The sequence below is a fragment of the Polypterus senegalus genome, chromosome 5 (assembly GCF_016835505.1).
Source record: "Polypterus senegalus isolate Bchr_013 chromosome 5, ASM1683550v1, whole genome shotgun sequence".
Classification (NCBI taxonomy): Eukaryota; Metazoa; Chordata; class Cladistia; order Polypteriformes; family Polypteridae; genus Polypterus; species Polypterus senegalus.
Genome location: NC_053158.1, coordinates 1,859,703 through 1,876,780, shown reverse-complemented (window position 1 = coordinate 1,876,780; position 17,078 = coordinate 1,859,703). Strand labels below are relative to the sequence as shown.

Here is a 17,078-nt window from a genome sequence, read left to right as displayed (position 1 = left end):
GTTAATATTTTGATCGTGTAGTTAATACGTTAATATTTTTGACTGTGTTACTAATATGTTAATAATGTTAATATGTTTTATCATGTCATTAATAGGTTAATACTGTATGTCGATATTTTTGATTTTTGCTCCCTGCGGTGAGCTGGCGCCCAGGATCTGTTCCTGCCTTGCACCCTGTGTTGGCTGGGATTGGCTCCAGCAGACCCCCCCACCCTGTGACCCTGTGTTAGGATATAGTGGGTTGGGTAATGGATGGATGGATTGTTAATATTATTGATCAATTTGTTAATATGTTAATAGTATGTTCATATGTTAATATTTTTGATCGTGTTCCTAATATGTTAATAGTTTTGATCAAGTTGTTAATATGTTAGTAATATGCTCATATGTTAATATTTGTAATCGTGTTGCTAATATGTGAATATTTTTATCATGTTGTTAGTGTGTTAATATGTGAATATTTTTGATTGTGTCGTTTCTGTGTATCTGCTGCTGCGTCCCATGTGTCTTGTTTGTGATTCCCTAAGAGGCCAAGCCAGGCCTGCTCATCGCCACGTGGGTTTGTCTTTAGGCCTATAAAGGTTGAGGGAGGCCGTGAGTCCCTTGCGGTTCATTGAATGCACTGGCATTGGAGAGTTTCTCTAGTGAAGAAAGTTATTGTGATTTTTTAAATGATTTCCTGAATTTTCTGCCCTCTGTAGTCTTTCTTTTGACTATTCTTGAGATTTTCTTCTACTTGGATTGCCTTTCTTGTTTCAGGCAACTCCTTTCATCTTTTGCACTCATTCTTTGAGTTTATTTTTGTAAAGCAACTTTTTTTTTAGTTATAAATATTCTACATGTGCCCTTTTCTTGCAAGTCAGGGTGTGAAGGCCATTGGGAGTCATTTTTGAGACTTATTGTGCGAAGGAACTCTCAAGCTCTGAACATCTATGAGCCAGTGGTGTGACCTAAGCGTCTGTAGATGACATGTTAAGCAAAGAAGGGTAAAGAAAATTAAAATCACGTGCGTACAACTAATCTGTAATATACAAGGATGCCCCCTGTAAAGCACCGGTATAGGGGCCTCAGCATTCTGCGGGGTCCACATCCTCTTCTTTCTGTTAATTCAACTGCAAGCATTGCTGCCGTCACACACAAGTCACAGCTGCCAAGTTAAGAGGGTCCTACTGTACCTGTTAAGGTGCCATCCCAATGGGCCATGAAGCCTCTGTAGGTGGAGGTGAAATCCGAGCGGAATTTGATCCACAGTCTGTTGCTGTGAGATATGATGATTGGCGGGATGGTCGTGCCGCAGTATCGGCCGGTCAGGGGTGACGTCTCGTATCCTCCATCTCTGCAGTACAGAAAGGACAAGTGGGTCACAATCAACAGCAGGTGACATCAGGGAGTCTGGGGTGGACCTTCAATGAAGTTTCTCAAAAGGCTTTAGAGGACCCGGGTGTCATCTCTTATGATTACTCAATTCTTCAAACTCAGCAAGGGCCGAGACCTCAAAGCTCCAGTCCAGTCCCGAGACTCAAGAGCAGGCGGACGGCCTTCACAAACACAAAGAACAAGGGCAGACACAAAAAAACTGACAAAAAGAACAAAAACCGAGAGGGTCTTTAAAAGATTATTTAAGAAGTGAAGCAGAAAAAGAGCAAAACTGCAAAAAAAAAGGGCTTCAAGACCAAGGAAGCACAAAAAGAGACAAAACCAAAATGTTAAATTAAAAAGTTCAAAATCCTAAAAGATATCAAGAAATCCAAAAAATAGCATAAGAAAAAAAAAAAGAAACACCACGAAGAGCATTCAGAGTTGAAGAAGAAGCGAATGGCATGCAAGTCAAGCTGAGGCCGAGAAACGAGGGGCCGGGAGAGAATTACAAACCTCTGACCACTCAACAGAAACAGAGAACAAGCAACGGAGCGGAGAAAAGTGACAACAGTGACAACAGTGACAACAGTGACAAAGCCAACATAAACTCTTGAGATGGCAATTCTGAGGCGGGCCTCACAGCTCATTACTGCCACGAGTACCCGCATGTGGAAATCAACACGCCGCCGACGTCTGTCCCTTTGGAATTAGTGGCTGTCTTGCTTTATGCTTTCTCTTAATTATGAGGTGTAGTTGGCTTGATTCTGGACGCTGCCCTTCAATATTTTGCTTGTTTCTTTGTAATGGCGTCTGTGTGGTGGTATATTTAAATTCCTTTTCTTTATTTGTCCTCTTTGTTAATTTCTCATCATTGTTCATGGTTTTCTGGCATTTCTAGGGGTCTCCCAAGAGATGGGGCCACCTGCCACCCTATAAGTTTGGAGGGTCTCCCACAGTTCCAGGCGGTTCATCTCAAAGGAGTGGAGAGTTTTTGTGTTTTTTGTAACTGTGTGAATTTCTGGATTTTTTTTCATCCTTGATATTGGAATCCGGCTTGGGACTCGGAACATTTAGAACAATCTGGACGAGAGCAGGACATTCAGGACAACAAAGCTCACCAGTCCAGTCCGGTCCTAACTCCACTAAAGTAACATCAAGTCAAGTTTATAAAGTCCCCAAAGTCCTCCTGTCCGCCACACTACTTGGTCGCTTATTCCAAGTGTTTATCGTTCTTTGTGTCAAGAAAAACTTTCTAATGTTTGTGCAAAATTTACACTTCACAAGTTACCAACGGTGGCCCCGCGTTCTTGATGAACTTATTTTAAAGTCACCGTCTCGATCCACTGGACTCATTCACTTCATCATTTTAAACTCTTTACTCAGGTCTCCTCTTCATCTCCTGTAAAGACTCAGCTCTTTGAATCCTCATAACTCATCCCCACTCATAGCCCTGAATCAGCCGAGTCGCTCTTCTCTGGACCTTCTCTTGTGCTGCTATGTCTTTATGGAGACCAAAACCGCACACAGGACTCCAGATGAGGCCTCACCAGTGTGCTATACAGGTTGAGCTGAACCTCCTGTGACTTGTACTCCTCACGTCAAGGCGCTATATAACCTGACATACTGTTAGTCTTCTTAATGGCTTCTGAACATTGTCTGGAAGTCGATAGCTTAGAGTCCACTTTGCCCCCTAAATCCTTCTCATAAGGTGGACTCTCGATTTTCTGACCGCCCATTGTGTATTCAAACCTCACATTTTGACTTCCTTTGTGTAATTCTTTACATTTACTGACATGAAATTTCATCTGTCCAAGTCCCCTCTGTGATGATTCAATGGATTCTCGATTATCTGCCAGTCCACCTATCTTGGTATCATCTGCTATCTTATCCAGCTTGAGTCCAAGTCATTAACAGATATTAAAAGCAGCAGCAGACCCAGCTACTAGTGGCCATTACTATTGCTGTCACTTGTTCCATTTCATGTGACAAGAAAAAAAAATGTCAGTCACTAATACCTGAAGTTCAAATTCCCTGAAGTTTTGTTTCTCTGTCCTCTGATTGCATGTACTAATGATAATTAGGTCATGCATATTCAAAAGATAATGATGGCCAGAATGATATGCTAATTAGGTGAAGAATATTCAAAAATAATTGTGGCCACAGTGCTATGCTAGTTAGGTCATGAATATTCAAATGTTTTTACACCATATATGGTTACTGGCAGGAAGTGACGGGCAGTGTCTAAAAGTGAGCGCACAGGCACAGAGTTTTAAGTTGATCTGAGTTTTAGAAGTCTGTTTTTTTGTGTACGTTCACAATTTTTGCCTTTCAAGCATTTGATTTTTTTTTTCTGTATGGAATCTAAGTAAGGCTTTCTAACATGAGGCCCCTGCTGTCCATCCTGGTCTGAAGCCCCTGACAGTTTTACCTTCAGACTTCAGAGGTTTTTAATTCCCTGTCACTTTTAATGTTACGTTTATGAAATCTGAAGATCAGTTAGTCGCAGAGCTTCCATAACCAACAGCAGCAGGTCAGCTGGTGACATCGTCACATCACTTGTTTTGGACTCTGCTGTTCAGTAAAGCCACTGAACCTCCACAAGTGTGCCTTCTAACGCCACTTTGTCTTTTTTTGGAGCCTGGAGACCAAAACATCACACAGTGTTTGTTCCTGCCTTGTTCTATTTTGCCTTTGCACTCCATGGAGCATCTTTATTATCGATGAGCCTTTTATATCTTGTATTTACAAAGTTTCCACAAGGCCCTTTTTATGTCCTGCCAGGGTTTTTGATGGGATTTCCCCCTCTAATGAGCATTTTTGGAAGTCGTTTTGGAACTTACGTGCTTTGGGACTCCTAGTCCATGACGTTCTCCTCACCTGATCTCCACGTAGTCGTACAGACAGCTGGGGTACGTCGGCTCCAAGGCAAAGTCGGTGAAGTTGAGCATGATCTGCCGGTTCACACTCACGATGATACGATAGATGCACTCTCGGTAGACGGGATAGTTGTTGGGGTAGTTGGGTGATGTCAGCTGACCGGTAGGCTCTGTAAATGTCTCTTCACAGGCTGTCAAAAAACAATAAGATGAAACAGAAGAGATCTGGAACAGGGGTAGAGGTGCCGTACGTCACGTCTGTAACAAAACTCGACAGCTTGAATCTTTAGGTCTGCGATGGAGGAACAGATTCACCAGCTAAAGAAAACGTTGAGGCGATAAAGGGCTGACAGAAGAGGAGTCGAGAGAAGAGTCAACACCAGAAAGACAAAAGAATCAAAAGTCAAAGTCAAAAACAAAGCAATGGCCAGGAGCCAAAATGTTCTGAAATGTCAGCAGATTCAGGTCAGGTTCAGTAATATCGGATCGAGAAGACGCTAAAATCAAAATGGCAGCCCAACCCTGTCTGGTGTGTGCCCTGAAAACTGAACAGAAAAGCAGGTCAAAGCCAGGACTGCAACTCCACGAGAGACCGAGACAAAAATCAGGGCCCAAAAGACGAGGCACAAAGGATCAGAACTGAAAGAGATTAAAGAGAAAGGATTTTAAGGACAGGTTTTGAACCCTTTTGGAGTCTGCAGATCGGATAAGGAAGTGTGGGTCACGACCTCTGAGGCCACGCCCCTGACGAGACGGCTAAGGGTTCACCATGGGAACTTAAAATGGCGGCCAAAACGTTACACAAACCCCTATGTTGGGTGAACTGTCGACACTAAATCGGCTTCACCCTACGATGGACTGGCATCCTGTCCAGAGTTTGTTCCTGCCTTGCCCCCTATGCTGGCTGGCATAGACTCCAGCGGCACCTCCTTGACCCTATTCAGGACTAAGCGGGTTAGAAAATGACTAAAGGATTTGTAGAATTGAAAAATCAATGCTTAAAATGGATTCTCTGACTTGGAAACCCCCCAACACAAGTGTAAGATCAAACAAAGGACAAGTAATATTGAACAAGAAATTAAAACCATAACATGGCAGCGAGGGACACGGGTGTCCTAAATGGTGGCCCACGTAAAGTATGCAAAATGGTGGCCAACAGGGCTCAAAGATAAAGTAGATGGATAAATAAAAAAAGGAATGTCAGAACTGAGGTCCGTAACCCTAAAGACCCCCCGTGTTACTCAATAAAAATATGAAGAGACGCCACGACACGACACTTCCTGCTAATAACCCCGTCTTTATGAACGTCAGTCAAGCGTCTTACGGCCATTGAGAAAGAACTAATGGGGCGCCCCAGCGTTACCCTCCTGCTTTGATGTTGGCCTGAGGATCGAATTCTGTCTGGATGGTGGGTCACGTGTGTCGGCCCCCTGTAATGATGAATACAAGAGGAGGTCTTACTGAGACCCCACTCATTCACAGTCTGATGGAGGACCTCCTCGGGGTCGTCACGAGTTCCCCGTGCATTCGACACACTTGTACTGACGGTGCCATTTGGCCAGGACGTTTTAAAAGTGAGCGCCGTCTCCGTCTTCGGCTCGGCGGTTTACATCTTAACGAGCCTCGACTGACGTTCAAACCAAAACGCATTAAAGTCATTAGAGGTTCACTAACGGCGCACGTGTGGAAAGCATTACGCCCGCTCGCCAGCCAAACTCGGTGCCTTCATGAAACAGCAGGCTCCTGCTAAAGGTCACACGTGACTTAACGTCACCTGCATGGAGAAATGAAAAGCCTTGGCAGACGACTCTCCATGGGCCTGCTTGGGGGTCTCCATGGGACAAGCTCTTAATGTCCCGTCCTCTCAGTGCCCCCCCCGGTGGGTCTCAATATTTTGCCTTTATTTTAATCTAAGATGGTGCACAGGTCACTGCTGATCAGAGCACAGGTGAACTGCCGTCACAGCTTTACAGAATTAATTGATATTAATAATTAATGTCATGGCCGGCCTGTACGCTGGCACTGAGAGTGCTGTGCAGAGTGGAGGCAGACCCTCTGCATTTTTCCCAGTTGATTCTGGGGGTCCGTCAGCGGTCTGTTCTGCTTCTACTCTGCCCAATGCTTGTATGGACTGAGTGGTGGGCAAGGTCATGGGGTCCAGCGGCTGTGAGGCATCTGTTGGTGAAGAAAGACTCACGGATCTTGACTTTGCTGACGATGCTTTGATCTTTAATGGAAGCTCTCTGAGTGTCTGGGCTTTGCGAGGGTCCTGATAAAAACCAAGATCAGGGCCTTTAATGACCTCTTGGGCACGGCCATCAGCAGTGTGTCTGTCTGTGAAGAGAGTGTCGACCTCGTCATTGAGAGGTTTACTGACCTCAGTGGTGACATTCATGTGACTCTTCCTGTGAAGTCAGTAGATGGATTGGGAGAGCGGGGGTCATGAGGTCACTGGAAAGGGTGTGTGGCGCCCCCTCCTGATACCACAGCAAAAGGACGAAGGTCCAAGTCTGGTAATCCCTGTTTGCGAGAAATGGACGCTATCCAGTGACCTGAGACAAAGACTGGACTCCTTCATGTGTGTCTCTTCAGAGGGTCCTTGGGGGCCGCTGGTTTGACTTTGTGTTGCTCATGGAGTCCCGAATGAGGCACATGACCTGATTGTGAGAGAGCGTCAGTTACGGCACTACGGCCATGTGGCGCGATTGCCCGAGGTTGATCTGGCTCATTGTTGAGAACCCGACCGGCTGGACCAGGCCAAGGGGGATGCCCACGTAACACCAGGCGGCCGCAGATAGAGGGGTCGTTTACGCAGGGTGGGATTGGACCGCCAGTCTGCCTGGGGGGGTTGCCAACTGGGATCCCGACCTGTATCATTGTGTGGTGGGTGCGGCAACATGCTGTGCCAGTGCATGCCCCCCAACCTGACCTGACCTGAATAATTAACCCTTTCGGCCCTGACATCCTATTACTAGTACGTACTGCATGCATGTAGTCTTTATTGTAAAGCACAGGTACGTTTGCAGCCGTTGGCACCGGGCGTGTGCTACCATTAGTGCACACTGGAGAGACTGGCATACAGTGCACAAAACACAGAAGTGAAAATGGACGCTACTGGACTGTGCACACCACATAGTAATTTTCTCCATTTTGAATTTTTTCTTTCCTCAAGAAGATTGAAGCATCTGGCAGGTATTGTATATTAATTTTCATTTTTGTTTTTTCATTTTTGAGCTTCTTAGAGCCCCCAAAGGTAGAATATCTCACAGAATAATTTTCCCATAAAAACAGAAAATCCAGGCCCGAAAGGGGTTAATAATTAAACAGATTACGCATACACGTGAAGATGCAGATTAGTTCAAACACACAGAGGGAAACAGAACCCCACTAGAAATGGACCCTAAAGTCTCTCCCTACATTTTAACGTGCAGTCAATTCTCGTTATTTACATGAGGGTTACACAAAAACAGAAGCTTTGATCCTAAGACAAAGAATTTTTCCGTGAGCGTCATCAGGCTTTGAGCCCTCAGACCCAAGTTACCCAAACTCTTCTCTGACATTTCAGTTGTTATTGTCCGCTCGGCTGCTGATCTTTCTGATCATAAAACAGGTCATCACGACAGGAATTGACGAGAAAACTTCCTAATTCACTGCAGAATTCCGGTATTTGAGGGATCCTCTCGAGTGTCTCTTTCTCTTGTACAGTTTGGCTCAAAAACAAATCGGCACATCATCATCATCATCATCTCACAACGGGCTGAGGTTTCGAGTTTTGGTGTTTCTCTGTCCGGCCATTTTAGCTGTACAGTGTCCTCAAGAAACTGTGACACACAGACAGTCACCCATCATCGAGATATCAGGGGACCCTAAAACGCCGAGATCCGGCAAAAACCGGAGATTGAAATTTTGGACGAATCTAAAGCTTTCGCTCCTCCCCCATAGATGATAGGTTAGGGTGGGGAAGGGCGCAAATCAAAAATGGGGTTAGGGTCTGTCAGGACACCATCTTGGTGGGAGGAGTCGGGCAGACGCCCCTCGAGGCTTGATAACGATCCTTTCACCATTTCACTTTTACGATTTCACGTTCACGACTTTAACGTCTCCCTCTATAGTCAAGTTCGATCGTGTTCTAGACGCTCCACCAGGGGCCACAAGCGAGGTCCTCACTAAGCCGTCCCGGTGGTGTGCACAAGGCAGTCCGAGCTTATGACCCCCGCATGTTTGTAGGGAACGATTGCAAGTCCTGGTCCCCGTCACACGTGGGGCTCAATGGCTTACACAGACCTCTCGGTGCCCGTGGGGTCACACGCTGATCCATTCAGTGTAGCGGGTGCAGACCATCATTAGGGGCGTCTCAGAACTGTGATCGGCCAATCTCACGTCTCGCTCATGCACAATGCACAAATGTATCCACAAATACAACCCCCCCCCGATGTCCAACCCCACCCACATCCAGCGGCCTGCAGTGAGGACTCGGGATGCACTCTTCGAATGGCGGATAAGCGAAGAAATCCACGGAGAATAAGGATTTGCTGAATGAGGGCTGAGTGACAACAAAGAAGAGGAAAACTCCAAGTTATGTTTGGCGCCATACATTCAATTTAACGGCCAAATGGTAAGCCCCCTAATTAAATAATTATTCAAATTCTCCCGATCAGACTTGTGGGGGTCAGGGCCTCTGACAAATCAGGCGTCTGTAGGGGGCGCTGCTCCAGTGTATGAGAGGCGTGAGAGGAGCGGCCTTTCTTTTTATTGATCGGCGTGTATCCCATTAAAATAACGGCAGCCAGACGAGGCCCTCTGGCAGAACTGAGCTTCCATTCTGCAGCCAACAAAGAATTTACAGGCCGCTAGAAATGAGATTCGTTTGGCTTTCAGGGACAATAACCACAAAAATAAGCCATGAGCCCTGCAACATTAATCCCCGGCGGTAATGGAAAATCAAATGGCTGCAGCCCGAGCTCCGCCTGGGGCCCGCATTCATCAGCTAATTTGTTTCAGTTCAGCAGGCCCAAGATACAAAAAACGCTTTTGTGAAATTTGTCAAATAACAAGCTGCCCCAGAAAATGAAAGGGCTGGGCTTTTGGCAGGAAATTAAACAAACAAACGGCCCGTTATTTCAATAAGCCCGCCGTGCCCAAAACTGGATTACAAGTTACAGCGATGCTCCGGCTACAATGGGCTCATTGATCTGCGCAGAGAACTTGTGGCTGAAGACCTTTCATCATGGCAATAAAAAAAAGCCCATTTGAGTTAGGCACACCCGTGGGTGCTGCCAATTAGAGTTGGGTGAGGGGGCTTGTTGGACCTCGGGGGTCTGAGCCCAGCATCTCGGCGACTACGGAGGAGCCAAACACTTCCCGTTGTCACTTTCTTCAGAGTTTTTGGCTCAGTGACGGCCCACCGGTCGATTGACTTGAGTGGACTAGCGACTGGCATTCTGGTGGAAAAGCAGCCAAACAACAGTCACGTTATAATTTACATTTGTGTTTTATTATTGAATGCAAAGTGTTTATTGGATTTTGTCACTTGATGTAAAGTATGCAAATCCAAACTCAGAGTATCGCTGTGTAAATTTGGTGGTTTGTGCTGACTGCTCTGGTAGTATAATCAAGTTATTCAGACCGTGAGTCATTTCCTAGTCTATTTCTTCACACCATCGGGTCACCATTCAGGCTCAGCTAAGGCATGTAATACCACCCCGGAATGAGAGGGGGCGCTCTCTCTAACAGTCTCCTCTCCTTTTTCCCTCGCAGCGCACCGAGAATCCGCCCCTTGAGGGCAACAGAGCCAGAGAAGCCCCGCCCCTTCTGGTCCAGGCAAAATAAAAGAGAGAGAGAGAGAGACGTCCCTGGAATGGTGGCCTCTCATTTGGAACTCATCGGGAACTCCGCCGAGCTTCACCCACCCAGAAACGGCACTAGAGGGCGATAAGAGGCTACGGACGACGTGCTTTTGTCTGTTAGCGCCACTGGGGGCCTGCTAAGTTTGTTTTTATTGCAAATTAGACGACGTCTGCCCACCCGATGGGCACCCTGACTATTGTGGGACTCGCTCTGCCTTTTCACTTGCCCCCTTCTGTCCTCTGTATATAAAAGTGTTGTGTCTGTCTGCCACTTGATTAACCGCTGGCACTAGAACCTTGGCCTTGGTGTTAACCGTAAGCTTGTGACGTGATACACGCTGATGAAGTGAAAAATGTGTGAAGTGGCAAGACTGTCAAAATGAACAAACTTCATGACAACCCCGTGTCACACACGTACGAGTACGAGGAAGCTGAGTGGACCAAGTCAAGGTAATTACCTGCCAGGCCAGGGGGTGGCAGGGTGCACTAATGCCACTTCTGTTATCTCTGCATGCCAGATACGGGAAAACCTACCAGACGCACCACCAATGACGTCACTTCCGGTGCCGGCGCCACGGACGATGTCACTTCCGGTTTTGGCCTTTAAAGTTCAATTGAGAACTCAAACCAATGCAAATGAGTGCGCAATCAAAACCCATTTTGCAGCCAGGGGACAACATATGGGCGGCTGCCACCAAACCTTTTTGTGCGTGTCGAGGCTCTTCCTTTCATACCCAATAAAGTTCCTATGGCAAATTGCATAAGGGCTGACATTGCCCTCTTAAAGAAGATCAGCGTGATGGCGTCAAGTGTCACATACCTGCAGACCACGTCATGGCAATGGCGCATCATCATTAACAATAATATGGCCATGGCCACGTGAAAAAATGCAAAATGGCGACACCCACCATCCGAATCAAGAACACAGAATGATGCCTCATTGATGTCATTAAAACATCCAAAATATACGAAATATATGAAAACATACGAAAACTGCCATATTGTTAAAGTGAAGATAAAACGTGTAAAATGAAACCAATGATGTTCAAAAGTCCAAAATCGTAACAGACTGACCCCCTAGGTGGCGCTCCCGAGTACTGACCCAAACTGGACATCCGCTGATTAAAAGCTGCACGCGGACTCACATGACGTGCTCTTAAAGAAGCAGCCATTGTGATGTGACGTCCGTCACGACGCCGTTCACCCAGGAGGCCCAGATAAGCTGCTGTGCCTCTCTTGGTGGGCCATAATGGCGTCATACCTTAGGTTACGTCCACGTTGTCTTAGTCTCCGTTGTTGCCTTTCGTCCACACTACACCAAAAACAGAGACGTTTGAAAACGCTTCTCTACAGCCGTAAATGTCGGCTCAGCGTTGTGGTGTGGACAGGTGACAACGGAGACGTTTCAAAATGGAGACTCTGGTCGCGCTCTGATTGGTTGGTGCGTTTCCTCAGCTGTTTCGCTCGCCTTCTCCTCATGCGTTACTCTCAATAACGATTCCACCTCATCACCCGTCCAAACACAACCATCTGCTCTTCGTTTCTCGTATTTACCACTGCTGCTCTCCCAGTGTAAAGACCTGGCATGGAGGACGTGACCCCCTCATATTTCCACGGATGCACACAATGCCCAGTGTGGCCAAACGGCTACGTCTTGTGCGTTTTTGGTCATTTTAGTGCATTCAGAGATTCTTTTATAAATGAAATGCAAGTGGGCATGGAGATGGTTTTCATTTGAAAACACTGGATTGAAAGTGAGGCTGAGAGGGACTCCAGCATTGCCAGTATCCTGCCAGGAGGTGGAATGTGTCAGAATTTAAGAAGCAAAAGTCAGCAAGTGAAACCGGTCAGGGTGGGGGGCAGGCATTGGCACAGCACCCACCACACGATGAAACAGCTCAGGATCCTGGTTGGTAACCTCCCCAGGCAGACACGTGGTCCAGTCCCACCCTCCAGAAATGACCCCCTATCTGCCATAGCCAAGTGTTACGTGGGCATCTCCTTGGCCTGGTCCAGCCACTCGGGCCCTCAACAATGAGCTGGATCACCCTCAGGTAATGGCGCCACATGGCCGTAATGCCATAACTGACGCTCCCTCACAATGCAGGTCATGGTATTTGGGACAACATGAGCAACACAAATTCACACCAGCGGGACCCCCAAGGACCCTCTGAAGTGACACACATGAAGGAGTCCAGTCTTCATCTCACGTCACTGGGTAGCGTCCATGTCTCACAAACAGGGAGCACCAGGACTCTAAAGACTTGGACCTTCATCCTTTTAGAGATATCAGGAACACCACAAACCCCTTTAAAGTGACCTCATGACCCCCCAAGCTCTTCCAGTCCACCTACTGACTTCATAGGAAGAGGCACCAGAGTCACATGAATGTCACCACTGAGGTCAGTAAACCTCTCAATGACGAGGTCGACACTCTCTCTGCAGACAGACATACTGCTGATGGGCGTGCCTAAGCCTGGCCCTTTGGTTTTTATCAGGACCCTCACAAGCCCAGACACTCAGACCCCTCACTCAGTCTCTCATCATCAGTAAAGTCAAGATCCGTGAATCTCTCTTCACCAACAGATAACCCCCAGCCGCTGGACCCCATGACCCTGCCCAACAGGTGAAACGCAGTCAAGGAAACCAGAAGATCAAATAATGACCAAGACATCAAAAACCAAATGAAAATCCTAAGTCGTTGCTGAGGACATGAAAGATACAAACTTCAGAACAAGAGATGGAAAATAATGTCATAAACTCATTTTAGGATACGAGAAACGTTCCTTTGGTAATATTGAGAAGTTCCAAACAATGCTAAAAATTTACTTATCAGAACATGAGGACCCTCGAGTGGATGAAATCGTTTTTATCATCGACTCCCCGTGGGAGCTGCTAGGCAGTGACGAGGCCTGAAGTCGATCTTCTTCTCTCAGGACACCCAATGTAAAAAACAAGAAGCCGAATATCGATAATCGCTTACCTGTGGTAGCATTAATGGAGATGTAGTTAGCAGAAAATCCCTCAACAGCCAGCGACGAGTCCGAGACAAACAAGATGGTCATCATGTGGTCAGTGCTGGTGAGCGATGGAGGAGCAGATCTTCCACAGTACCTGGAAGAATTGGAAAATGAAGCACAAGTTACATTCAGGTGGGTCCTGCACTTTTCTTCAAACTAATGAGTCATGAACTAGGGAGGGCCTAAACACAAGAAGGCCCAACAAATGTAGACTGGAGGGGGAAAACAACCATCAAACCCCGGATAGTCTCTCTGTAAAAATTGATGTTAATAAAGTGCTCTTTGGCAGAAAATAAGCTCCGAGGATTACAAAGGCACAGATGAGAATGCCTTCAAAACAGGCAACCCCCCAAAAATGAAGTCCAACAGAATGGAAGAAAAACAGAAAGTCAGAAACATTTAACAAGACCAAAAACACAGGAGAACTCACCAACCACATAGCACATTCAATGAACCGCAGGGGACTGTGGGCTTCTCTCAGCCTTTATAAGGATAACAGTGGACCCCTTTAGTGATAGGTAGATCTTGGGAGACCACCCCCAAAACACATGGTACAGAAAGAAACTAAACGATCAACAACATTAACATAATAAATGAAGAGAACGCACATAAAAGAGACATTTGAACCCCCAGCCAGGGCGAGAACGCAGGCTGAAACAGAACACCTGAGGCACGAATGGAGCATGTTAGTCTGACGTAATCACAGAGACTTTAGTGGACATGACGGAGTCGGCCTTGATTTAGTGATTTGTAACGTGATAGGCAGATGTGATTGGACCGTTGGGATGCAGTGACCGTAACAGAACACGTTAGCAGAGGTCAGGTCAAGTTGGGGAGCAGGCACTGGTACAGCGCCCACTACACAACCAAACAGCTCAAGATCCCAGTTGGCAACTCCCCCAGGCAGACACACCGTCCAGTACCCCCCACTCCAGAAATGACCCTCTATCTGTCACAGCCAGGTGTTACGTGAGCATCCCCTTGGCCTGGTCCAGCCTCAGCAATGAGCCGAATCACCCTCGGGTAATGGCGCCACATGGCCGTAGTGGCATAACTGACGCATCAATGAGTTAATCAAACCCAAAACGTCAAGCCATCAAAACCTAAAGACAAAACAAAACAAGAAGAAAAACACAAACGGTGGGACTGAAAACACTTGAAAACAAAATTCAAATTAGTCCAACATGGATGAAGTGTGTGCTATGTTGTCAGTCAGGTCGGGTCAGGGTAGGGAGCATGCACTGGTACAGCACCCACCACACAATGAAACAGCTTAAGATCCCGGTTGGCAAACCCCCTGGCAGACACAGCCCCCCAAGAAATGACCCTCTATCTGTCACAGCCAGGTGTTACGTGAGTGTCCCCTTGGCCTGGTCCAGCCACTTGGGTCTTCAACAATGAGCCAGATCACCCTCGGGTAATGACGCCACGTGGCCGTAATGCCATAACTGACACCCGCTCACAGTGCAGGTCATGTGCCTCATTCGGGACCCCGTGAGCAACACAAAGTCAAACCAGTGGCCCCCAAGGATACTCCAAAGAACAGTGCAATTTAAAAACTAAAACTACCAAGTTTAAAAAGAACGGGCCATTTAGCCCACCAATTTCGCCAATCGTCTCCTTTCTCCAGGCGAGGTGTGAAGGCCCCTAAAGTCCTGGCCCTCCACCACACTACTTGGGGTCTTTGGTTCACCGAGTGAAGAAGAACTTCCTAATGTTTGTGTGAAACTGCCCCCCACCCCAGTCGCCAGCTGTGCCCCCCGTGTTCTCGATGAACTCATTTTTAAGTCACCGTCTCGATTCCCTTTATAACTTTAAACATGCCAGTCAAGTTACCCCCTACCCATTAAGTTTCCGCCCCTCCAGTCCGCCATCATGAATGAAAGTGGGAGGCTTCCAGTCTTTGGTGTTTTCCGACTCTTCATTTTCCTTTAGAATTTGTCATAAAGTGTCAGGGTTCCTCCACTCAGACTCATGTGATCTCATCTTCATTTTGGATTCTTTGATTTATGTCGGTTATGTTAATGATGATGATTATAAGCAGTGCCCATTGTTTTTGATTTTCTTTATTTCTTTATATACAGTGGGTATAGAAAAAAATCTGCCCCTTCGAAATATTCCCTTTTTTTTTTTTGCTTTACATCCTCAAGTGTAAACCGACAAACAAATATTTCTTCCCAGCTTTACTTACTCAATGCCACCTCTAACATCCAAGTGACAGATATCAAGGCTACAGTTCAGAAAAATAATAAAAAGTCAAAACAAGACCTACTGACATTAATAAAGGGTCAGCCCCCCCACACATGTCACTGTCATTTTGTTGACCTCCCTTTTGCTTTAATGACAGTCTGTTGATTCTTCTCTATCAGCTTGGCACACCTAGACTGTGTAATATTTACCCCCCACTCTTCTTTACACTTTAACTCTTCAAGTTCGGTCACATTGGCTGGTGAGTGTTGGTGGTCTGCCATCTTCAGATCTTTCCACTGTGATTTAGGTCTGGCCTCTGACTGGCCACACCATGACATTCACTTTTTTCTCCTTCAGCCACTGGGTGGTCCATTTCACTGTGTGCTTCGGGTTGTTTGTCGTGTTGAAAGGTGAACATTCTGCCCATCTTCACCTTTCTGGCAGAGGGTAGCAGGTTTTCCTCCTGAACTTGACGGTATTTTGCCCCATCCATTTTTCCTTCTACCCTAACGAGAGCCCCAGGCCCCCCACAACAGGATGCTGCCCCCTCCATGCTTTACTGTAGGTATGGTGTGTTGTGGATGGTGAGCTGCATTGGTGTACCGTTTGGTGTTGAGGCCAAAGAGTTTGATTTTGGTCTCATCTGACCATAAGACCTTTTTTCCACTTGGCATCAGAATCTTCAAGGTGCATTCTGGGAAAGCACAAACGAGCCTTCATGTGACCTTTCTTGAGAAGTGGCTTTTTCCTTGTGACTCTCCCGAACAAGCCATAATGTTGGAGCACTTGTCAAATTGTTGTCACCTGCACATCATTAATCACCACATCAAATCCTGTAACTCCTTCAAAGTGGCCATTGGCCTCCAGGTGGCCTCTCTTACTAGTGTACTCCTTGCTCTTCCATTCGGTCTGGGGGGTCCTAGTTGTACCAAACACTTCTTTATGATGGGCTTTATTAAACTCCATGGGATTGATGAAGCCTTTGAGGTGTTTTTGTCTTCATCTCCTGCCTTCTGTCCGTCCACAACTCTGTCCCAGAGATCTTCTGAAAGTGACTTGCCACCCATAGTCAGTTGTTTGCTGTCAGTCGCACTACCAAGTAAAGGGATGAATGGACCAGGAACAGCTTCACTAATCACACCAATTACAGTTGATCACAGGTGGAAGGAAGACAGCAACTGCAATGGGAATGGTGGGCACTGACACCTGAGTGAGTTTAGAGGCGGGGGTCCTTTATTCATTTCAGGATTTCTTGTTTTTGATTTTTTTTTTTTTAATTCTTCTGAACTGTAGCTGTGATGTTTGTCACTTGGATGTTAGAGGTGGCATTGAGTAAGTAGAGCTGTAAAAAATATTAGTGTGTGTGTTTACATTTAAGGCTGTAAAGCAAAAAACATGGGAATATTTCAAAGGGGGGGTTCTTTTCTATGCCCACCGTATGTAAGCTACCCGTGTTTGTTCCATGTGTGTTGTGGGTGGTCCCTCATGAGGCTCAGGCAACTGCCAATCACCACCAGGAACTGCCCATCCCACCCTGTAAATCTGGAGGGTCTCTCACGGTTCCTGATGGTCCACTGTTAATACGTTAGGCACTTGGACTTTATTTGAATTATTGGATTTCTAGATTTTTGACCCCCTGCTGTGTCTTGTATCGCCTTTGGTGTTACTGGTAACTCCTTCTTTGTCTTTTGTGCTCTATGGAGCATCATTCTTGTTACAGGTTTGTGAAGAATAAATCTTTTATAAAAAGACTCCGTGTTTGCCTTATTACCTGCCGGGGTTTGACT

At 46.4% G+C, this 17,078-nt stretch overlaps 1 protein-coding gene across 1 annotated transcript in view; it reads right to left on the bottom strand.

Moving 5' to 3' along the window:
• cubn (cubilin (intrinsic factor-cobalamin receptor)) overlaps positions 1-17,078 on the bottom strand; it is a 279,179-nt gene that overhangs the window by 204,508 nt on the left and 57,593 nt on the right. The window contains 3 exon segments of the mRNA XM_039754274.1: positions 1,176-1,336; positions 4,237-4,426; positions 13,065-13,195. Coding sequence (XP_039610208.1) covers positions 1,176-1,336; positions 4,237-4,426; positions 13,065-13,195 — 482 coding nt within the window.